Raw genomic sequence first — 24,695 nt, forward strand, 5'->3', positions numbered from 1 at the left:
GCAAGCTCTGCGTCCCGGGTTCACGCCATTCTCCTGCCTCAGCCTCTCCAAGTAGCTGGGACTACAGGCGCCTGCCACCACGCCCGGCTAATTTTTTGTATTTTTTAGTAGAGACGGGGTTTCACCGTGGTCTCGATCTCCTGACCTTGTGATCCGCCCGCCTCGGCCTCCCAAAGTGCTGGGATTACAAGCGTGAGCCACCGCGCCCGGCCAGATTATGTACTCTTAAGTCTTCAGAGACCAGCCTTGAACCTCAAATGTTTTAATATATCCTAGAGGATATGTTTTAAAGACCTGCAACAACATTAGTTTTGTGTTTTTATTACAAATTTTCCATTCCTGATTTATTTGTCCTTGTCTTCCTTACTCATGGATAAGTAAAACAAAGAACATCTGTGCATAATAGTAATTAGCTGTCCTTCCTGTCACTACATTAGGTAGCATAATTGGTAAAGAAGGGAGAGGAGCTAGGAAATAAAGTGACTCAGTGCCCCTGTGATCTCAGTAAGTGTTTCTTCACCAATGATAGCATCAAGATTCCTCTTAGTTATTTAACAAGTTAGAAGACTTTAATAATTGTTCCATTTGCATTTCACTAAATCTGATATGAGCTGTTAGAACATCTAGCAAAATTGGCTCTTTGTGTGTGTGATCAACTATGACTCATAAGCTGCAATAAACATATTAATATATGCCCTAAAACATTCAAAGAGGGAGCGTAAGGGTTGTTGATGCAACACCTAGGACTTACCAATAAACCAGCATTCCCCAAAGTGTGTGCCGAGGAATACTCGCCCCTTGAGATGTTGCATTAAGAGAGAGTTCTTCTGTCAAATAAGTTAGAGAAGTGCTAAACAAAATATCTTTTGCAATGTGCATTACAAAATTAAGGACACCGATAAGTCCCGAAGTAAGAACTTTTTATTTAACTGAGTAATTCTAGAATTTAGTAGACTGTGGAACATTTTTCCCTGTAAGATTTGATTGTTACAAATTCAGATTCTTCCTTCCATGAAAAAATTGGAAGGTCTAGGGACATTGATCCCAGATTTCTGATGACAACAGTAGACTGGGCTCAATAATGGCTTCCAGTGTAGTTGGGATATTTACTCTTTGATCACCTACAGTCTTCACCTGCCCTCAATACTTATTTATGTTGACTGACTTGCCCTTTAAAGCATTTGAATTTGTAAGCCCTGATCCTGGATGTCAGTAGGTCAGTCACAGCAATATTTAACTTACCAAGGGTGATTTCAACTTGGATTTTAAGAAAGCACCTTAAGTTTAACATGCCCAAAACTGAACTCTGAATTTCCCTCCCAAATCTACTCCTGCCCAGCTTACACTGCCTCAGTAAATGACAACTCCATTCTTTCATTTGATCAGGAATCCAGCAATCATCCTGTTGGTTCTACCTTCAGGATATACCTGGAATCTGATGACTGCTTGCCACCTCTTCCTCCTCCACCTTGGTCTGAGCCACCGTCATTTCTCACCTGGACTATCATCACAGTTTTCCAGTGGGTCTCCCTGCTTCTGTCCTTGCCCAACATACAGGTCATTCTTTACAGAGCAGTTGGAGTAATTCCTTCACAACCTAAGTCAGATTGAGCCACTCTTCTGCACCAAGCCCTCCAGTGACTTCCCATCTCTGTCCAAATAATATTGAATTGCTGACCATTGTCTACAAGGCCATTCATAATCCGGTTCTGCCTGACCCTCTGAGCGTATACCATGTTCCCTTTACGTGGTTCTCCCCAGTACATTCCTCAGATGTGCCAAGAACACACCCACCTCAGGGCCTTTGCACTTCTGGTCCCCTCACCCTCACCTGCTTTTCATCCAGCCATCCCCCGGTTTGTCACACACTTGGCTCAGTCTCCAAATGTACCCACTTTGGGCAGCCTTCTCTGCCCTTCCCTGCATGCACCCATCTCTCCTTGTCCACTTAGCTGGTCTGATTTTTCTTTAAAGCATTAACTACCACCTGGCATGTTATCGATCTGGTTTTGTATTTGTTTCCTGTTTATGTCTGTATCCCCTTCCTGTATTCCCTAACATTGAAATGTAAGCCCTATGAAAACAGGGTTTTATTTCACTCAATAATGTATTCCTAGCACCTTGTACAGTGCCTCACATTTGGTATGCTCAAGATGTACTAGAAGGAATAAATGAATGAATGAGAAGTCGGGATGGAGAGAAGATTGGGAGCTCGGCTCCAGAGGTCTTGATAGCTGCGAAGGAATAATCATGAGGTCAGGAGATGACAACAGGGAGAGAAGATGATATGGTTTGGAGTTCCAAGTCCCACAAGAGTGGATTTTGAGAGTAAATGAAGGATAGCCCAAAGGCAGCAGAGAGGACCTAAGAGAGCACAGTCCCTTCCTCTTGCTCCTGAGAGTGGATGTGTGATGGAATAAGTGGAATCATGTGAAGGACAAAAGCAGAGAGTTGGGAGCATTCTTCTGCACAGGTGTTAAACATATTGGTGGGGGTGGGAGGTATCTCTTTATTTAATTTATGATTTTTTTTTTTTTTTAATTGAAACGGCGTCTTAGTCTGTCGCCCAGGCTGGAGTGCAGTGGTGCCATCTCAGCTCACTGCAGCCTTCGCTGCCTTGGCTCAAGCTATTCTCCTGCCTCAAGCTATTCTCCTGCCTCAGCTTCCAGAGTAGCTGGGACTACAGGCGAGCACCACCACGCCCAGCTAATTTTTGTAATTTTTTTTTGAGACGGAGTTTCGATCTTTTTGCCCAGGCTGGAGTGCAATGGCACAATCTCGGCTCACTGCAAATTCCGCCTCCCGGGTTCAAGTGATTCTTCTGCCTCAGCCTTCCGAATAGCTGGGATTACAGGTGCACCACCACGCCCGGCTAACTTTGTATTTTTAGTAGAGATGGGGTTTCACTATGTTGGCCAGGCTGGTCTTGAACTCCTGACCTCTGGTGATCACCTGCCTCGGCCTCCCAAAGTGCTGGGATTACAGGCGTGAACCACCATGCCCAGCCAATTTAGGTTATTTTTGAGACAGAGTCTTGCTTTGTCGCCCAGACTGGAGTGCAATGGCACAATTTCAGCTCTTTGCAACCTCCGCCTCCCAGGTTCAAGTAATTCTGATGTCTCAGCCTCCCGAGTAGTTGGGATTACAGACTCCTGCTACCACATCTGGCTAATTTTTGTTCTTTTAGTAGAGACGGGATTTCACTATGTTCGCCAGGCTAGTCTCGAACTCCTGACCTCAAGTGATCCACCCACTTCAGCCTCCCAAAGTGCTGGGATTTCAGGCATGAGCCATCGCACCCAGCCTCTCTTTATTTTAAAAAGAAGGTTATTGCTTCCTGATCAGTATGTATTTTATGGTCACATTATATAATAAGGTCACTCAGTTTGTGACCCACTGACTGGATTTTGTTTCCATAATTACTTTTATGCTTACATTTCTTTCTTTCTTTCTTTCTTTTTGGAGACAGAGTTTTGCTCTTGTTGCCCAGGCTGGAGTGCAATGGTGTGATCAGCTCACTGCAACCTCCGCCACCCAGGTTCAAGCAATTATCCTGCCTCAGCCTCCTGAGTAACTGGGATTACAGGCACCCACCACCACGCCCAGCTAATTTTCGTATTTTTAGTAGAGACAGGGTTTCACCATGTTGGCCAGGCTGGTCTTAAATTCCTGATCTCAGGAGATCCACCTCTCTCAGCCTCCCAAAGTGCTGAGATTACAAGTATGAGCCACTGCGCCTGGCCTATGCTTACATATTTTAGAGAATTTTAACAAAATACATGTTTCTGAGGCATTTTCAGTAGTTCTGGGATTATGCCCAAGGATCTGCATTTTCCAAATCAAGTCCTGTATTTGGAGCCAATTATTATTTTTATTTGTATTATTTTCAAGTCGTATCAGAAAATCAGACACTATGGCTCTGAGAATATAGCGTTTGGAAGGCATAATTTTCAGGTGATAGCATCTGTTATGGGTGAATTCTTATATATATCTCCATCAGGTTAGACCTTGTAAATCCTTAAATGAGTCAATTTTTTTGTTCAATGAAAAATCAAAGAAGAAAAAGCCAGCCAGCCCTCATAATGACTCAAAGTTTGCTGAAGCTCAGAGATAATAAAATGAATAACATTTTAAGGAAAAAATATAAATAATGAAAAATAAATAAGTCATAAGAGGCTAGAAGTTCATCTTCTTACCAGTTTTTACAAAATCTATATTCAGTATCATGGTCCCTCTTTTAACAACTATATATTTCAATTACACAAGTATCTAAAATGTTTCCTACGTATTATCAACAGCAATACATTTCAAAACCAACAGTGGCCTGTTCATTCAAAGCCCACTGGTGACATATTAAGGCCATTCCCCAGCAGTGACTCAGTGGGACCATGTGCTGGTGTAACCATGGGCTAGTGGTGTGGCCACTCAGAGCAGATTTCAGCAGCATCTGTTATACAGGAAACTCATTATAAGTAAAGAAGGTGCCTGGAAAACCAGGCAGTAAAAATGTCTCTCATCAACATCTATCCTTTGTGTGCAGTTTTCATAACAAGTTTTCTTTGTGAACAAACAGGCTAATAAAAAGATCTCCCAGCATATACATGAACTGAATTGGAATGTGTCTCCTCTGATTGAGCCTCTGTAGCATCTTCAAATTGCTCTGTTGAATGAAATAACTAAATCACTACTTTGAAACATAGTGTCAAATCTTCTAAATAGGAAATGGATTTCTTTGAGTTGTGAAAAATAGAATGTTATCTCAAACAAAAATGTTCTAATTTCTAGAGTAAAGAAAGTCAAGTATCCCTGATTTGATACCTAACCTCCAATTACAATCACCTCCAGTGTTACCAGTAAGGAGGAATATAGCCTGAATTATTAGCTCTGTGTAGAATTCCACTGGACCCAGGGATTTGCAGAATGACCCTGGAACCCAGCTGTCAGTTCAGAGAGAAACACTAACCTGATCTGAAAATCTGCAGTGTCCTCTCTGGAGTGCTAGGTATATTTAAATTATTGAGTTGATTCAAATTTCAGTTTAGCCTTTTTGGGATTCCACCCATCCCATGGAATCAACTTTTTGGGACTTAGGACCAGTGTCAGTGAGAAAATAATATTTGTTTGCAAAAGCTCAGACTGGGGCCAATTTTTGTGACTTGGATGCAAACTGGGTATTTTGAAGAGTCTAAATATTAGGCAAAGTTTATGAACAAACAAATAGAATAACACCAGCAATAGTTAATATTTCATGAGCTCTCCCTGTGGAAGGCTAGAAGTGTCATCACTTTGTTCAAAGAACAAAGTGTGGCCAAAGTGGTGAAATGTCTTGCCAACAGCTAATGAGCAGTGGAGACAGGATTTGCTCCTTGGAACCCAGTTTCTGGAGCCCTTGTTCTTGGCCCCTCCACTATTAGATGTTGTAATGCTTGCCAAGCTGGATGTCTGGGCCTCCTGTATACTTTGAAGTGAACCTTGTAGGCAGCATTTGTCAATCATTTTTGAGTTAGGTATTGCCTCCTCATTTTTTCCCTTGAGCAATAATAGTAATTTTTCACATCCTCGGTGGCTTGGGAAACTGTAAATCAAATGGTACATAGACTAAAATGTTAATAGTTATTATGAACTGTTGCCATAATAGGTGAGTTCTATGCTATCTGTGCTTTTCTCAATTTTTTGCATTTTTACTACACATATTGCTTTTGGAAGTTTTGATCATCTTTTTGCAATGAGAAGTTTTATTGACAACTGCTGTTAACCTTTCCATTAGATGCAACGAGCAGCTCCACAGCTTTCTTGGCATCGCCACCTTTTGGAGATCCCTGTCACTGTTGCTTGGTGTTTACAGTACATGTTCAGTCCATGTCAAATGTGCTGAAATTGAGACTGCTAGAAAGAGATTTGTTACCTGGAATGTGTTTTCCTAAAGGTCATATTTTATGAGTTTGTGTGTGTGTAGCTTTAAACCAGTATTTGGAATGTAGTAAATATGACAAAAGTGTCAGCAAATATTAAATATCTTTATCTATTATATATTGGCACACAGATACTCATTACTCACAGATGATTCAGAACCCAGTGCTACTTGGTTAGGAATCTGTTCACTGCTTTCCCTGGTGTGCCTGCCAAAGCCTTTCAGTTCTCTAGGCCTGCCTTTATCAGTTTTTTACTTTAGAGGTTATCTCTTGTTACCTTGAGATGACTGGTTTTGGGTGACATTTTTATAGCAGCAAATTCGTCTGTCATATCCAAGATTAGCACTGTCTGTTAGGTTCTCAGGCATCACACCAAGCAGACAGGGCCACAGTATCATGAGTTAATGAAGCCCAGAGGGTCTCATTCAGTAGGCCCTTGAAAAGGCCTGAGAATCTGTTGTTTACAGAAGCCTCCCCAGGAGACTGTTATGCACTCTGTTTTGGAAATGATCACTTTACAGAGAACATTTTTAGGTGTTTCATTAGAACTATAAAAACATCATCCCAAAGGACCATAGGTCTATAAAACTGCTTTATTTGATTTTCAACTTGGACAAACAGAAAATCTTACCTCCCTTTGTCCAGTATCCATTGTAACTCTCCTAGACTGGAAGTGAAATATTCTTACGAAGGTAAAGGAAAGTTCTGCACATATATTTCAAGTGCCAGACGTCCTGGCCTCAACTCCCAATTAAGAGCTGATTTCTCAAAAATTTTAATAGCCGGCACTGGTGAGGTTTCAAGGAAATAGATACTCTCCTGCACTACTGCTAAGCATGTTAATTTGATTTAGCTTTTTTGGAGTGAAATTTAGTGATATGTATCTAAAGTCTTTTTAAAAAGTCATACCATGGGACCCAGTAACTCAGCTTCTAAAAACATGTATTCTAAGGAAACAATCAAAGATACATATTAAAGATTTCAGTTAAAAAAAATGTTTATCAAAGTATTTTTATAGTGGTAAAAAATTAGAAACAGTCTAATGTTCAACAAGGAGGTATTTATATAACCTCTCTCATAGCCACACAGTGAAATATTTCACAGCTGCTAAAAATGCTTTTGAATATTTAATGCTGTGGGAACATTGTACTTTTAAAACCTCTGTAGCCACAGGTTCCAGATCTGTGGATTGAACCAGCCATTGTTGAGCCATATAAAGAATTACATACATAACATGGTTTATGTAACCGCCATGGATTGAAAATATCCCCCCTGCTACAACACAACAATAAAAATAATGCAAATAAAAAACAATACAGTATAACAACTATTTACATCGTGTTTACATAGTACTAGGTATCACAAGTAATATGGAAATGATTTAAAGTATATGGAAAGATGTGCATAGGTTATATGCAAATACTATGGCATTATGTATAAGGGACTTGAGGATCTGTATTTTGGTATCTGCAGAAGGTCCTGGAGTCAGTCCCCCAAGGATGCCAAGGGAGGACTGTATTGCTAATTGAAACCAAAAAACAAACAAAAAGGCTATTAAATTGAAAAAATAGTACAATTTTTATTTTGTTTTTAAGAATTGAGTGTGTATATGCATTAAAAAAAGCTGAAAGAATATATCAAAATATTGAAAAAGTTTATTGCTGGTTATGGGTGGTTTTAATTTCTATTTTTCTGTTTTCCCCCCAAAATTTCTGCAATGAATGTGTTTTTCTAAAGCTCATATTATATGAATTTGTGTGTGTATATCTTTAAAACAGTATTTGGAATGTAGTAAATATGATAAAATTGTCAGCAAATATTAAATGTCATTATGTATTATATTAAAATATAATGAAATTGCAAACCCTACCTCGATAAGAATAAAATTAGAAGTTAAATGAGTATGAAGGATATTATGCCACATAGGAAGCTTGGCACAAGTTTTTCAAACCACTTTGAGGTGCTGAGGCATGAGGTGGGTCACCTTTTGTATTCTTTCCTGCTTACATTTGATCTCACAGTAATTTAACTTAATTATGTCTCAGCAGGAACTTAAGACACCATATATATATATATATATATATATATATATAGAGAGAGAGAGAGAGAGAGAGAGAGAGAGAGAATAGTTATTCATTCTTTCATTCAGCAAACATTTATGAGAACATATTGTATATGATGAATATTTGCTGAGTGAAAGAACATATATTCTCATATAAGATCTAATATCAATACATGTTCTCATAAATATTAGCTGAATGAATATGATATATATATGAATGATATGCTCTCAGTTTATAAGAGTGATCAAAACAGTCCAACTTTCTTCCTCAAATGAACCTACATAAATATTAAAAAGATATATATGGACTTTTTTTTTTTTTTGCTTGTATTGTTAGCAAAATCATGTGAGTGATTATCATACTGAAAAATCCTTATCCTGGGTAATTTTAAAAGCCTTTTAGGAAATTACAGATTAACTTTAATATTATTTTCAGGTCACAGTTTTCCTGCCTTTAAACTGACTCTACATGTTCCAGAGCATTAGCTCTTGATATGCCCTGGTATTTGTCTATGTGATTTACCATTTGTTTATAATTGCTATAATGAAGCATGATCCGTATGTGCTTATACTCTGGTTGCTGTGGTTTCCTCTGATTTAGTTATGCTGTTGAGTGTTATGAGTACAGAATAAGGAGGAAGTTCACCAGTAAGCTCTGGTTCTATTTCTACTTAAAGGCAACTGTGGGAATTAAAAAGCTATTTATTCCCATACCTTTTATCTCTTTCATAGTCAATATCGCTGAACTACTCTTTGCTATCAGTGGACCACTTGATGGGTCCACATGGTATTTCTTACAATACAGGGTGTCTTAAAACAGACCAGTTCAATGGGGAGGCTATAGTGGTTGATTCATAATTCTGTGCAGGAAGGAATGGGACTGTCCTGACTTTGCTTTTCTCCCTTCAGAATTTCCCAGGTGTGCTGTGTAGACTTTTTTCAGCCACTGTTTCTAAAATTTTCTACTTTCATTCGTTTTAAGGGTGCTTATATAGAGACCTATTGTTAATGCACTTCTGCATCTTTCAGTGAAGGCCAGATAATAGAGAAAGTAGTATAATTGCTACTTCTTCAGCCATGGCCTTTTGGCTTTGGTGATTTTGATATTTTATGCTAGTGCAAAGAAAAAACTTTTTTGAAGGAAAATCCACATGCATCTTCTGCTGCAGGCATTCAGAAGGATGCAATCTATGCTGCCATCACTGCTGTTGCCTTCCCATTAGAGAATATCTAGGCCATCTGTCTCAATCACGTTGACAGCTCTCTCACCAAATTTTGATGTCCTGATCACGAGGTGATGCTGACCATGGTTACTGGGTTTGCTGGGTAACATGATGGTCATGGAAGGCACGGCTTCCTCACTTCCAAAAGGGTTCCCAGGTGTCAGACACCAGCAAAGTGTTTGAAAATCATCTTTCTGTGGCAATGGGAATGCATAAGGTTCCTAGACATTTATTCCTGTAGTGTTTATAACTGAGATGATAGCTGCTATTTATTGGGTGCCTACTGTGTGCCAGCCTTTGGGCATCACTGTGCATACACTGGATGCCTACCCTGTGACTTGCAGTGTCTTGTAAGGTAGATATTATTACCCTCATTTTACAGATAGAGGACACTGAGGTTGAAAGAGGTTAATGATTTGTCTACGTCTCATGGTAAATAGCAGATGAGGGTTGGTATGCTGGTCTGTAGGACTGCAAAACTTATGTTCTTTTGTCTGCACCATACACTGTACCCCCAAAGTAAAAGCTAGCTGACTTGTTCTCAGTTCTTGAAAATTAGAAATTGTCTGGTTTGAGTGTGTTTTTGAAAATAAAATAAAATCAGAAACTGGAAATTAACTTGAGTGTGCTGTAAGGGTAACAAAGAAATTATCCCTAAGATTGTACCATATTTAAGAGTGCTATAATTTTTTCTTTTTTATTTCACAAATTTCTACTTCTCTATATCCACAGAAGGTTGTGGTAGAGAATGCTTTGTGATACGTTCATTTAGCAATTTGAAATTTCTGTTATTTTTGTCATTTGACATTAGCTTTCATGTTAATTCAGAAGGCCATATATACAAGCTTGACTCAAGAGTAAAATCTTGTCACCTTCCAACTCCAACCCTTAGTGACTGTGTGCCTCTCTTAATCTCTATATCCCTTTATCTGGTCAGTCAGGCAGATCACTTAATAGTCATTATTCAAAGGCTTGTGAAGATGGAATGCAATAATTCATGTAAAGCATAGAGATAGGAATGTAAAAACCAGTAAATATTAACTGCCGTTGTCATCATCATTATCGTCAACACTATCCTACAAAAGTTACTAGTACCACTGAAATAGTGTTGCTACATTCAAAGTAGCAGCTATAACTAGAAGAGAGACATGCCAAATAGCCGAAAGCTTGAAGAACGTACTTTAGAAATTTCTAAATTATTTTGGATATTTTTCTTTGAAAATCTTTTGGATAATCTGTGAATACAAAAATAGCTTAGCTAAGATAGTTTGGCTGAACAATTTCAATGGAGTTAACATTCAGAGAGCAGTGGACCAATTCTCTTTACTACTGTCCTAAATTTGTAGAAAAAGTGAGCTCGTATAGAAATTTGTAGCCTCAGGCTAAAACATTTCCAGCAATGTCTTTATATCTTTGTAATGAAATTTAAGTTAAGTAAATGACAAGACCCCTATTCAACAGATCTCCTGGACTCTCATTTTGAGAATCATGTTTCTCTCCGCATGAGTTGCACTAAACCGTTCAGCTATTATTAAGTGTCTCATTGTCTGTTTACCTATGTCTTTGATACCAAGTAAACTAGACTACGGTCATGTTAGCACATTTCCACTTGCTGCTCAGGAGGTATTGAGATCAATGAACACTAACCTGAGGAGCATATTTTTACCAAATTAAAGAGCTACAGTGAAATATGTGTTCCACATTCCTGGTTTTAAGCTAAATATGCATCAGTTGTCTCTGATCAAGGGAAACAGAGGGCGGGTAAGTACTTCCATCTTCTCTGTGTGTTCTAAGTTCCTTAAAAAACTGATCTGGAAATTAAGTTATAATTTTAGCATTTGAGAGGAAACTTGATTTTAAAAGAATAATTAACTGGTTTACATAACCCTTTATTTAACTTGCTTACATAATGTGTATAACACCTTGAAGGTAGTGGCATGTGTTTCCAATTCACTCTGAAAGAATATGAAAACAGCTATCTTGCAAAGAAAAGTACAAAAATTATACCACAGATTATGATCTTAAAGGAAGCCTTATGAAAAGAACTAATTTTTGTAACTGAAGATGTCATGAAATTGTTTGATGTGTTCCCTAATGACTAGTCATAGCTTTAAATGGAATAAGTAAGAGTTCTGTGATTAATCCACTAGATTTTTATGTTTTAAAATTTAGGCTTTTTAACTGTTTTCTGAAGTTCTATCCTATTGTAGCATGATTTTTATAATTCCAAGATAGGCTGGGCGCAGTGGCTCATGCCTGTAATCTCAGCAATTTGGGAGGCCGAAGCGGGTGGATCACGAAGTCAAGAGATCGAGACCATTCTGGCCAACATTGTGAAACCCCGTATCTACTAAAAATACAACCGGGCATGGTGGCGCACACCTGTAATCCCAACTACTACTCAGGAGGCTGAGGCAGGAGAATCGCGTGAACCCGGGAGGCGGAGGTTGTAGTGAGCTGAGATTGTGTCACTGCACTCCAGCCTGGCGTTGGAGCAAGACTCTGTCTCAAAAACAATAATAATAATTCCAAGATAAAGCTGGAAGGTAATTGATTGCTGAAGGACTGTTCTCTGCAAATTAGCACTAAAAAATTCCACACATTTTTGACTGGCTTCAGTGTGCAGATTGTTGTGCTAGGATGGGGTGGATTATGGGTAGAGAAGATGGAATTCCAGGATGAAGATGAGCTTGTCCCCACCTTCAAGGAGCACTCAATCTAGCTAGAGGCCAGGATTGGGTATGGTCAGTTTAAACTGTCTTCTTTATAGCTGCTGGTATAAAAAAAATACAACATTCAATTACTTAGATATTTCATTTAAAATAACAAATTGCTTGGTATGTAATTACATAACTTTAGAGTTATGCTTTTAGTTTTTAAAACCATGAGTTTGGAGAAAATTCAAGATAGTAGATTAATTTTTTATTATTGAATAGGCAATGATAGGTTCTAGACTCGTGAGTTTCTACAAGAGCTGTTGGCTTCTTCATTGTCATCCTGGAGGTTACATGGAATAGCTTATTTTTTGAAGCTAGTTACAATTACAATAATGGGTAGCCGCTGGTAGTTTTCTAAATTGTCCTTTAACTTTTTCAGTAACAAATACATACATTAGTGATAATGAAAATATTCATTTACTTGCTATGTCTCACTAAATGTTTTTTATGATTCTCTGGGCTTTGACAAATCAACAGAATTTAGGGTTTAGATATATTGTGCTATATTTGAAATGATTGCAACTTCTTATTTTTCTTCCATAATATAAACTGTTTTGTAACATCAAATGGAGAAGAGACTAATGTTGTGTTCTTTGTGCTAGGTACTGTGGTAGGTATTTTACAGTTGTGGGTCCTGGTTTGTGTGGTTGCTAACCCTTCTGACCCACATAATTCTGGCAACATCTTAAGTATCCCCTCGTATCTATATAGGAAAAATTTATTTCTATCACACTTCAAATATACCACATTGATTTCTATATCTATGGCTTGACTTGGAAGTTAGGGGATTTAATTTCCTTACCCTAGCTTAGTTACTTTATTTCCTGGCTACATAGTTGCTAAGGTCAAGTTTCTTTCCAGGTTTTGTTTTTCTTACCATGTTTTCTTTGGAGGCGGGGGAAACAGTTGGTGATGTATCTGTGTTTTATTGCCGAGCAACCTGAAAGGATGGGGATCAGGGAGAGTCCTTAAAGAGAAGCTCAGATCGGAGATACCTGACTGGAAGATTAAAGTAAGCAAAAGCAGTAGCCACATGAGACAAGGTTAATACGTGGGCTTACAAAAAAGTCCTAACCATTATTTGGTCTTTTGTATGATAAGAACTCTTTCTAGAATATAAGCATCATAAGAGTAGTTCTCTTGTCTGTTTTGTTCTCTGTGGCCCTGTCATCTGTGCCTGGCACAGTGTAGGTGCCTAATAATGATGTGTTGATTAATTGAACTATGAATGAATAAATAACATATTTCACCGGTAGTTTCTGATCTTGTGCTTTATTATATTTATTTGAATGAAGTTTTTTTGTTGATATTCTATTAAATAGTGAGGGAGAAACTTGCTACTAAAGTGTGTAATTTCTAAATGGTTATTTTAAAAATTACTTTGGAAATTTTTTTTCCTATAGAAAATTATCTCAAAGTATAAGGTAATTTATTTGTTGGTGGGGGAAGCATTTTATATCTCTGTAATACAGTGACACTTGTATCTTTGATCTTTACAGTGACACTTTGATCTTTATTATCCATGTTCTTTTTTAGAAAAATCACCTCATGCATCTAAAAAAAAAAAAAAAAAAAAAACAACCTTTAAAAAAAATCTTTGTAGTCTTTACTAGTCTTTACAGTAGGGAAGTTTTGCTCACATGTATTTGAAGAGTGCATGAAACAAGGCTTGTTTCCTTCTTTTATGCTTTCATAATGTGCCAAGATAGTGAGGGATTCTTAATGAGTAGATTTATGTAAATTAGGTTAAGGCATGTACTTTTTTTTCCCCAAGGGCTTTAATATAATTGCAAAATTCCTCTTTAGAAAGATCATATCTAATTTATATTTTCTTTCTTCCAACCCCACTTCATTCTTGAATCTGATAGGTAAAAAAAAATTATTATTTTGATTCTTTTTTTGACTACTTCTAAGTTCGAACATCTTTTCAAATGTTTTACATGTGTTAACTGTTCGTGTACTTCACCCATTTTTCTGTTGAAATTTTATGTTGCTAATATATAAATGCTCTTTGTAAAAGACACCTACCGTTTATGGTATTTGGTGAATTGTTTTCTTCTCTGTGCGTTTTTGTAAGAAACTTTAGAGACTAAAGGGTGTGAAGCCTCTGGATTTTTATTTATTTATTTATTTTTGCGATAGAGTTTCCTTCTTGTTGCCCAGGCTGGAAAGCAAGGTGCAATCTTGGCTCACTGTAACCTCCGCCTCCCAGGTTCAAGCGATTCTCCTGCTTCAGCCTCCCAAGTAGCTGGGATTGCAGGCTTCCACCACCACGCCGGGCTAATTTTTGTATTTTTAACAGAGACAGGGTTTCACTATGTTGGCCAGGCTGGTCTCAAACTCCTGATCTCAGGTGATCCGTCTGCCCCAGCCTCCCAAAGTGCTGGGATTACAGGTGTGAGCCACCATGCCTGGCCGCCACTGGATTTTTTAAGGTAGACCTTTCTTTTTGTCTGTTGCTATTCCCAGTTGGAGAGATGAGCAAATATGTCTATGTAAGGCTCATTAGTCTAAGTAGTAGGTGTGTCTTTGTCATAAAGTTGTAAGTTTTCTTGTGTGTGTATCATAAAATTTTTCGAGAGATATTCCTCTGACTCTCCAAGACTGAAACCAGCACTGCAGCAGCAGTTCAGCAGCAAATCTAGAAGAGGAGGGGAAAATCCTGTGCTGACATATTTTTCTGACTGTTGCTATCTTTGGTCTTTTCAGGAACTTGCCATTTTTAACATAGCTCACTGTTTTGACTGTGTTGTGTATGATTTCATCCCCATGCACATTCACATGAGAAGTGAGTTGTCTAACCCTGGGCTATGTTTCCATTTATTTTCAGAGTATTCACATACTGGAGAGGACTGCTTCCTCTAGCACCGAGCCCTCTGTAAGTCGTCAATTGCTAGAACCGGAGCCAGTCCCCCTCTCCAAGGTCAGTGATGAAATGCGGTGCTTTCTCTGCTGGCATGATGCCTGGTCTGGGGCCAATTGAACTGTGAATAACGTTTACACCTGACTCCCCCAAAATAGCTGTGATGCCAGTTGTAGGCAACTCTTTGCACTTTTTCTGCTTCCAGTGAGTAGAGTTTCTCTGCCCTTTATAAGAGAACAGAGAATGTATACTTTGCTGGGATTTGTGGGGTTACATACAAAGGTCCAAAATTCTGTTTAAGGGAAGAAGGAAAAAGAAGCTATTGCCTTCCCTGTTGGAGATAAACAAATATTTCTATGCCCAGCTAATGGAAAAGAAATAAAAACTGCATCCAGCAATAAAAATAACAACAGCTACCATTATTGCCCATGTACTGCATCACCAGACACTATGAGAAGTATTTAAATATATTATCCCATTTAATATAGTTCTCATAAACAGCTCCACACAGTGTAGGTATTTATCACATTTTACAAATATGGAAACTGAGAGTTAATAACTTGCCCGTAGTAAAAACATAAATAAATAAGTAAATAAGCTATCAAGGATTATAGCACAGCAAGAATTCAAACTTAGATTTGTCCAACTCCACAACCAATGCTTGTCAGCCCTTCCCAAGCTGCAAGGTAAAATAGAACCTATGCAGAGGGGCTGTTGTATATTCTGGCTTCTAGGCTCCTTCTCACATCTGGCCTTCCTAGCAATGAGCTCGTGAGAGAACACTGCAGATTATTTATAAGACCTTTTCTGTGTCATGGGAGCCAGTGTTCCCTCCCCTTCAGCCTGCTCTTCCTCAGACTGGGGAAAATTAAATTCACATATGTCTAAAATGTAAAAATGATAGGGAAAAGTTGGAGAGATACCATCCTACTCCTGCCCATCCCTCCCTGAGATTTTCAATGGGCTTCTTCCTTTATTGAGAAATTCTGAAAATAGAATGCATACAGACTTTGAATTCCAGTATAAAAATAGCACTTTATACCCAAAGACGGTTAACTTCTAAATATGTAAAACTGATCATTACACCTTGCTTTTCTATATTAAACATAATCCTTTTAGAAAAGAACACTTTACTACCCAACTGTTATGGAATATATACACTTGAACCTCTTTAAACTGTAAAGATATGACAAGCTATAAAGTTTGTTCTATCAGACAAGAATAGACTGCTAAACCACGGAAAGCAGGGAGTTATTAAACGATAAAACATAAGTGGTCTGACTTCCATTTGAATAGTGAGTAGAGAATGTATACCTGGTAAATATAATATAACTAGTAAACTCTTTGAAATAGCAATTATCTCTTATAGTTAGCTAAAGGAAATAGAGAACAAATAAATAAAAGGGCAATGGAAAAAGGTAGCTAAAATTTATTGAGCACGTACTTTATGCCAGGCACTGGATTAGAATATGTATTATCTCACTTAATCAGCCTCCAACTCATTGAAGTACATACCAATATTGTTCTCACTTTACTGATAATTATGGCATAATTTTCCAGGCATGAAGGCCCCAGCTTGGTCAAACAGCAATTCTTCCTAGAAGGAGGTGACTGTTAGCCCAGCTCACAGCAGCTGGGGCTTGGGTCCACTGGCTTGATATAAAGGGATCTGGGTAGGGTACAAAGCAGCATCTACTTCCCATTACTTCCCTATATTGTTGCCCACTTAGATCTTGCTGTAGGACTAATAAACCCTGGTTGTGTTTCTGTGTCAGTAGACACCACATCTCTTGGGGCCTCATGAAATCAGAGGGCCATATCTAACCCAGATACTATCGCATCTCACCATCTCTCAGCCCCTTTGAGAGATGGGCTTCCTGAGCACTGGTTAGTAGTGGAAGAATTTTTTTTTTTTTTTGAAGTACGCGTTGTCCTGATCAGAATTTGTTCCAATCCTAAGCTTGATGCATTCACCTGCTAAAGCATTTTTATGTACCCACATACACACACACTCACCCGCATACATCTGCAAACGTGTGCACATACAGTTTACCCTTCAGAAAGGAAACGTCTCTGTTTTTTCCAAATGAAAAAACTTGGGCGATTATGACATTACTGTCTGTTCTTATTTATTGTTATTAGATTAAAAGTATTTTTTAAAACTTACAACACCAAAAATATATATATATCTGGCTTAAGTACTGACATGATCACATTATGGCTTTTAGCTCTGTTGTAAGTAAACCCAGGAAAATTGGAGACTTTTCGGCAGAAAAAATATCCACTGAAATTACAAAAACAAATGCTTCAATTTTCAGAAAATAATTTTAGTGGTCTTAAGATAGTCCTAGTCTACTAAGTATAGAGGGAGAAATTTTAATATAATGGAAAATAGAACATAAACGGTTCTATTTTGTACTGAGATGAGTTTCATTTCTTACACACTTTATTTGTAACATTATCCACGGCATTTATAATTGAAACAGGGGGAACATTGTCTGCTCTGGTTTTATCTTTTGCCTCTGTCAATTTGACAGCCTATTTAATTGTGAGAGCTATAGTAGGATTCTTTTCTATTTCTTGTACTGGACTTAGTAATATTGCATCAGACTGAATAAAATTATTTGCTCAAAGCTGTCACATCTATGTTTAAGAAATACATTTTAACTGTTTGCCTTTCTATCTTATCTCTTTTCTCCCCCCTTCTGAAGTCAAACCCCCAAAGAAGAAAAAAAACACCGTGGTAGAAATTAGTAGCCATACATAAGAATGATACATTGGACTTCGGGGACTCTGGGGAAAGGGTGGGGGGTGGCGAGGGATAAAACACTACACAGTGGGTACATTGTACACTGCTTGGGTGATGGGTGCACCAAAATCTCAGAAATCACCACTAAAGAACTTATTCATGTAACCAAACACCACCTGTTCCCCAAAAATCCATTGAAATAAAAAAACAAAAAATTGGAAAAAAGAAATTAGTAGTTAATAGCCATTACTACAATGAGTTTAGTCAGAAGAAAACTTGCAAAGATTGTACTTATTAAATGTTTCCACTTTCACAAGTCATACAGAATATTCTTCATCATCCACATGTACACACACAGTAAATCAAAGGTGAACACCAACTTCCGAATAAATCTAGCCAGAAATAAAAATATTATTCTTCTAGAGATATTATCCATGGATGGGGCTACTGAAAATAGAAGTGCCACTAAATACAGTGGATATCTCTCTAAGAACAGAGAGAGAGCTCTAATGAATATATTTACACATAGATGGAGATTATTTGCTGGAATATAGTGGTCATCTAACTTTCTGTATGAGTCAAAAGCCACAGGCATTAGACTTTTTGTAAGAGCCTACTAGTTTCTCCTATTATTCTAAACATTATTCATAAACAGTGCTAACTTGTTGAATTGCAATTCACTACTAAGAAATGCAACCCAGAGGCTCCCAAGGGCATGTGTATCTTTGAAAGCATGAAGTTCTTTGGTGTGTCTTTGGTGAGCAGGTGTCTTATGTGCACTTTGGAATGCATGCAAACCTCCCCGAGAGCAGCCGTGACCACAGCGCTGTTATTCCCTGTTAATAGCAGGTTCTGAGCCACTTGAGACAACAGCAGCCTTTCCATTTCTACACAGAAAGCCAGATCCACACACTAATTGAACATTTGTCATCAAAGTAGTCTTATTTTGAAACTTTAAAGTGCCTCTGTGCCCAGGGATTCACTGTCTGGAAAAATGCATTTTAAACATTCTGAGTACAGGCAATCGAATTTCCATCCTACCCCAAACAGACAAGGTGGCTCCACTGAGCCTCTGATGGACCCCACTTACCTCTAGGTCTACCTGGGAAACTCTTTTTAACTTCATTTAAAAGTGCATAGCTGTGTTTGATGTTAGAATTTGCTCCAGAATGTTGTTCATCCTTCTTTCTTGTGGGCCTAGTACTGCTTCAAAAGCAACCTCTACTTAAGAATCTGCTTTAAGTGTGTCATCAGGCACTGAGAAACATGTGATTTGTTTTTCTTCTTTTCTCTCAGGAAGCTGACAGCTGGGAAATTATAGAAGGGCTGAAAATAGGCCAAACCAATGTCCAGAAACCAGACAAACATGAGGGCTTTATGCTGAAGAAAAGAAAATGGCCTTTAAAAGGCTGGCACAAGGTAACATTTTTATCATATTTGGGTTCAGATCATCTTCTTAAATAAAGAAGATCTTATTTGCTATCATGATGTGGGAAACTAAGAATATGGCTGTATGTGTAAAACTAGCTTTTTTCTTTTTTTTGAGACAGAGTCTCACTCTGTTACCCAAGCTGGAGTGCAGTGGCATGATCTCAGCTCACTGCAGCTTCCGCCTCACAGGTTCAAGCGATTCTTGCACCTCAGCCTCCTGAGTAGCTAGGACTACAGGTGTATGCCACCATGCCTGACTAATTTTTGTATTTTTAGTAGAGACAGATTTTTGCCCTGTTAGCCAGGCTGGTCTTGAACTCACAGCCCCAAGTGATCCACCCACCTCAGCCTCCCCAAGTCCTGGGATTACAGGTGTGAGCCACCACACCCGGCTGTGAAACTAACTTTTAAGGCCTTATTCTAACCACATGGGTTGTAGTCTATTATAGTTAACGGAGACTGAGATCTGTAATATACATATGGAGGGAAAAAAATACATGATATTTAAAATCCAGTTGGTATATATTGTTGTCTGATTTGCTTTTTTTTTTTTTTTTTTTTGAGACGGAGTGTCGCTCTGTCGCCCAGGCTGGAGTGCAGTGGCGCGATCTCGGCTCACTGCAAGCTCTGCCTCCCGGGTTCACGCCATTCTCCTGCCTCAGCCTCTCCGAGTAGCTGGGACTACAGGCGCCCGCCACCACGCCCGGCTAATTTTTTTATATTTTTGGTAGAGACGGGGTTCCACCATGGTCTCGATCTCCTGATCTTGTGATCCGCCCGCCTCGGCCTCCCAAAGTGCTGGGATTACAAGCGTGAGCCACCGCACCCGGCCTGATTTGCTTTTTTCACTTAAATTAGTATAGATAAGTTCTCATTAAATAGTCTTTGAAATATGAGGTATTTTAAATGCATGCATGTATCACTTTGGATGGATCTATATTATATCTCCCACTGCTATCGAACTAATGCCCTGTTGCTGGATATGTAAGACATGCCTTATTTTTTACTATTGTGATGTGATGAACATCCTTACACATGAACTTCTATTTAGTTCTTTGGGATAAATTCCTAGAATTATTATTACCAGTACAAACTAAAGCTGGAGGTCGCTGATCCCGGAAGTTTGTTTACTGCCTTTAAAGGCTATAGTTTATTCCTCTCCTTCCTCCCAACATGCTTGTCCTATCTCTCAGTTTTAATTATGGAGAAAATATTTTTTTTTTTTAATTAATTTTTTTTGCATACAAAAACAATAAACATTTTCTAAAAATACATACAAACAAAAAGATGCGTATCAAACATATTAGGAAGGTTGCACATGGGAAGTCGGGGAATAGAAATGGGGGTGGGAGTTAAAATAAATGAGAGAGGGACTTTATATGGATCAGTGATAATAACTCAATCCTCTATTTGACAAAGAAGAGGGAGAAGGAAGAGGAAGAAAAAGAAAGTGGGATAAAGGATCAGAAAGGGAGGAAAATAGAAAAAATTAGAGTATGACTCCAGGGTAGACCTGTTTTGTTGTCATTGAGTTGGTTGGTTGGTTTGTCTGTTGTATTCTTCATGTTTCGCCAAGTTGGCCAGACTGGTCTCGAACTCCTAGTCCGAAGTGATCAACCCGCCTCGCCCCCTAGAGTGCCGGGACCACAGGCGTGAGCCACCACATCCAGCCCCCACATTGCTTCTGGCCTCCATGGTAGACCTCCCAGACGGAGCGGCCAGGCAGAGGAGCTCCTCACTTCTACCCAGACACGGGGCGGCCGGGCAGAGGGGCTCCTCACTTCCCAGACGGGGTGGCCAGGCAGAGACGCTCCTCACTTCTTCCCAGACGATAGGTGGCCGGGCAGAGGCGCTCCTCACTTCCCAGACGATGGGTGGTCGGGCAGAGGCGCTCCCCACTTCCCAGACGATGGGTGGCCGGGCAGAGGCGCTCCTCACTTCCCAGACGATGGGCGGCCGGGCAGAGGCTCTCCTCATCTCCCAGACGATGGGTGTCCGGGCAGAGGCACTCCTCACTTCCCAGATGGGGCAGCCGGGCAGAGGCGCTCCTCACTTTCCAGATGATGGGTGGCCGGGCAGAGGCGCTCCTCACCTCCCAGACGATGGGTGGCCTGGCAGAGGCGCTCCTCACCTCCCAGACGATGGGTGGCCGGGCAGAGGCGCTCCTCACCTCCCAGACGGGGCGGCCGGGCAGAGGCGCTCCTCACTTCTTCCCGGACGGGGCGGCCGGGCAGAGGCGCTCCTCACTTCTTCCTGGACGGGGCGGCCGGGCAGAGGCGCTCCTCACTTCTTCCCAGACGGGGCGGCCGGGCAGAGGCGCTCCTCACTTCCCAGACGGTGGGTGGCCGGGCAGAGGCGCTCCTCACTTCCCAGACGATGGGTGGCTGTGCAGAGGCGCTCCTCACTTCTTCCCGGATGGGGCGCCCGGGCAGAGGCGCTCCTCATTTCTTCCCGGACGGGGCGGCCGGGCAGAGGCAGTCCTCACTTCCCAGACGGGGCGGCCGGGCAGAGGCGCTCCTCACTTCTTCCCGGACGGGGCGGCCGGGCAGAGGCGCTCCTCACTTCTTCCCGGTCGGGGCGGCCGGGCAGAGGCGCTCCTCACTTCTTCCCGGACGGGGCGGCCGGGCAGAGGCGCTCCTCACTTCTTCCCGGACGGGGCGGCCGGGCAGAGGCGCTCCTCACTTCTTCCCGGACGGGGCGGCCGGGCAGAGGCGCTCCTCACTTCCCAGACGGTGAGTGGCCGGGCAGAGGCGCTCCTCACTTCCCAGACGATGGGTGGCTGTGCAGAGGCGCTCCTCACTTCTTCCCGGATGGGGCGCCCGGGCAGAGGCGCTCCTCATTTCTTCCCGGACGGGGCGGCCGGGCAGAGGCACTCCTCACTTCCCAGACGGGGCGGCCGGGCAGAGGCGCTCCTCACTTCTTCCCGGACGGGGCGGCCGGGCAGAGGCGCTCCTCACTTCTTCCCGGTCGGGGCGGCCGGGCAGAGGCGCTCCTCACTTCTTCCCGGACGGGGCGGCCGGGCAGAGGCGCTCCTCACTTCTTCCCGGACAGGGCGGCCGGGCAGAGGCGCTCCTCACTTCTTCCCGGACGGGGCGGCCGGGCAGAGGCGCTCCTCACTTCTTCCCGGACGGGGCGGCCGGGCAGAGGCGCTCCTCACTTCTTCCCGGACGGGGCGGCCGGGCAGAGGCGCTCCTCACTTCCCAGACGATGGGTGGCTGTGCAGAGGCGCTCCTCACTTCTTCCCGGATGGGGCACCCGGGCAGAGGCGCTCCTCATTTCTTCCCGGACGGGGCGGCCGGGCAGAGGCACTCCTCACTTCCCAGACGGGGCGGCCGGGCAGAGGCGCTCCTCACTTCTTCCCGGACGGGGCGGCCGGGCAGAGGCGCTCCTCACTTCTTCCCGGTCGGGGCGGCCGGGCAGAGGCGCTCCTCACTTCTTCCCGGACGGGGCGGCCGGGCAGAGGCGCTCCTCACTTCTTCCCGGACGGGGCGGCCGGGCAGAGGCGCTCCTCACTTCTTCCCGGACGGGGCGGCCGGGCATAGGCGCTCCTCACTTCTTCCCGGACAGGGCGGCCGGGCAGAGGCGCTGCTCACTTCCCAGACGGGGCGGCCAGGTAGAGGCGCTCCTCACTTCCCAGACGGGGCGGCCGGGCAGAGGCGCTCCTCACTTCCCAGACGGGGCGGCCGGGCAGAGGCGCTCCTCACTTCCCAGACGATGGGTGACCGGGCAGAGGCGCTCCTCACTTCTTCCCGGATGGGGCGGCCGGGCAGAGGCGCTCCTCACTTCTTCCCGGATGGGGCGGCTGGGCAGAGGCGCTCCTCACTTCTTCCCGGATGGGGCGCCCGGGCAGAGGCGCTCCTCATTTCTTCCCGGACGGGGCGGCCGGGCAGAGGCGCTGCTCACTTCCCAGACAGGGCGGCCGGGCAGAGGCGCTCCTCACTTCTTCCCGGACGGGGATGGCCGGGCAGAGGCGCTCCTCACTTCTTCCCGGATGGGGCGGCCGGGCAGAGGCGCTCCTCACTTCTTCGCGGGCGGGGCGGCCGGGCAGAGGCGCTCCTCACTTCTTCCCGGACAGGGCGGCCGGGCGGAGGCGCTCCTCACTTCCCAGACGATGGGTGGCCGGGCGGAGGCGCTCCTCACTTCCCAGACGGTGGGTGGCCGGGCAGAGGCACTCCTCACTTCCCAGACGGTGGGTGGCCGGGCAGAGGCGCTCCTCACTTCCCAGACGGTGGGTGGCTGGGCAGAGGCGCTCCTCACTTCCCAGACGGTGGGTGGCCGGGCAGAGGCGCTCCTCACTTCCCAGACGGTGGGTGGCCGGGCAGAGGCGCTCGTCACTTCCCAGACGGGGCGGCCGGGCAGAGGCACTGCTCACTTGCCAGATGGGGCGACCGGGTAGAGGCACTCCTCACCTCCCAGACGGGGCGGCCGGGCAGAGGCGCTCCTCACTTCCCAGACGGGGCGGCCGGGCAGAGGTGCTCCTCACCTCCCAGACGGGGCGGCCGGGCAGAGGCGCTCCCCACCTTCCAGATGGGGCGGCGGCCGGGCAGGGGCTGCAATCCCAGCACCCTGGCAGGCCAAGGCAGGCGGCCAGGGGGTAGAGGCTGCCGCGAGGCCAGACCACGCCACCGCCCTCCAGCCCGGGCAACACCGAGCACTGGGTGAGCGAGACTCCGTCTGTAGTCCCAGTACCTCGGGAGGCTGAGGCGGGCAGAGCACTCGGCGTCAGGAGCTGGCGACCAGCATGGCCAAGATGGCGAACGCATGCCTGCATCCAAAGGAGAAAAGGCAGGCAGCGGTGGTGGGCGCCGGCAGTCCCAGGCAGTCCGCGGCGCGGGCAGCAGCAAGCCGAGTAGATTGTAGCCTGGGAAAGAAAGAAAGAAAGAAAGAAAGAAAGAAAGAGAGAGAGAGAGAGAGAGAGAGAGAGAGAGAGAGAGAGAGAGAGAGAGAGAGAGAGAGAGAGAGAGAAGGGAGAAAATATTTTTTACTGCATTTTACCATTACCCAAATAGCAAGGATTCTGTCATACTAAGGAGGAGAAAGTTGCCGTACATTTTCAGTTTAAACTATTATTATTATTATTACTATTATTATTTTGAGACAGAGTCTCACTCTGTCACCCAGGCTGGAGTGCAGTGGCACAATCACGGCTCATTGCAACCTCCACCTCTCGGGTTCAAGCGATTCTTCTGCCTCAGCCTCCCTCCTCAGTAGCTGGGACTCCAGGCGCACGCCACCATGCTTGGCTAATTTTTTTTTAATTTTTTTAATTTTTATTTTTAGTAGAGATTGGGTTTCACCATATCGACTAGGCTGGTTTCAAACTCCTGACCTCGTGATCTGCCCGCCTCGGCCTCCCAAAGTGCTGGGATTACAGGCGTGAGCCACCATGTCAGTTTAAACTCTTTAGTGGGCCACCCAGTATCCTCTTTGAAATCAGTGGAAGAATAAATCTATGTATTTGGCACATCTGCACGTGGATTTCATCTCAGGACAGATACATTTATTGGCCCAAATGGCCAGTGGTGGCTGCCTATTGGCTCAATGCAGGGAGGTTATGTACGTTAACTTCCTTGAGGAAACATTTAATGTGTTTTAAGGGAAAGACTTAAAAATGAACACATGAGAAATGTTGCCCCTGTCCCCTGTCTCTGAAAGTGCATTCTTCCTTGTCAGAAACGATCTTTCCTGAACCCATAATATTATCGTAGTGCCAAGGACCTGTCCTCACTGTTGTTCTT

General features: G+C 42.9%; 1 protein-coding gene across 11 annotated transcripts in view; it reads left to right on the forward strand.

The window, feature by feature from the left end:
- The window catches only part of OSBPL6 (oxysterol binding protein like 6), a 223,387-nt gene that overhangs the window by 130,541 nt on the left and 68,151 nt on the right, over positions 1–24,695 (forward strand). For 10 of the 11 annotated variants that reach the window (XM_063644806.1, XM_055289854.2, XM_055289857.2 and 7 more), the window contains 2 exons: positions 14,745–14,837; positions 18,823–18,945. In XM_063644806.1, coding sequence (XP_063500876.1) covers positions 14,745–14,837; positions 18,823–18,945 — 216 coding nt within the window. Of the gene's footprint in view, positions 1–10,904; positions 10,959–14,744; positions 14,838–18,822; positions 18,946–24,695 lie in introns of those variants that run through there. The other variant, XM_055289855.2, reaches the window with a different exon arrangement.

The sequence above is a fragment of the Symphalangus syndactylus genome, chromosome 8 (genome assembly GCF_028878055.3).
Source record: "Symphalangus syndactylus isolate Jambi chromosome 8, NHGRI_mSymSyn1-v2.1_pri, whole genome shotgun sequence".
NCBI classification, from domain to species: Eukaryota; Metazoa; Chordata; class Mammalia; order Primates; family Hylobatidae; genus Symphalangus; species Symphalangus syndactylus.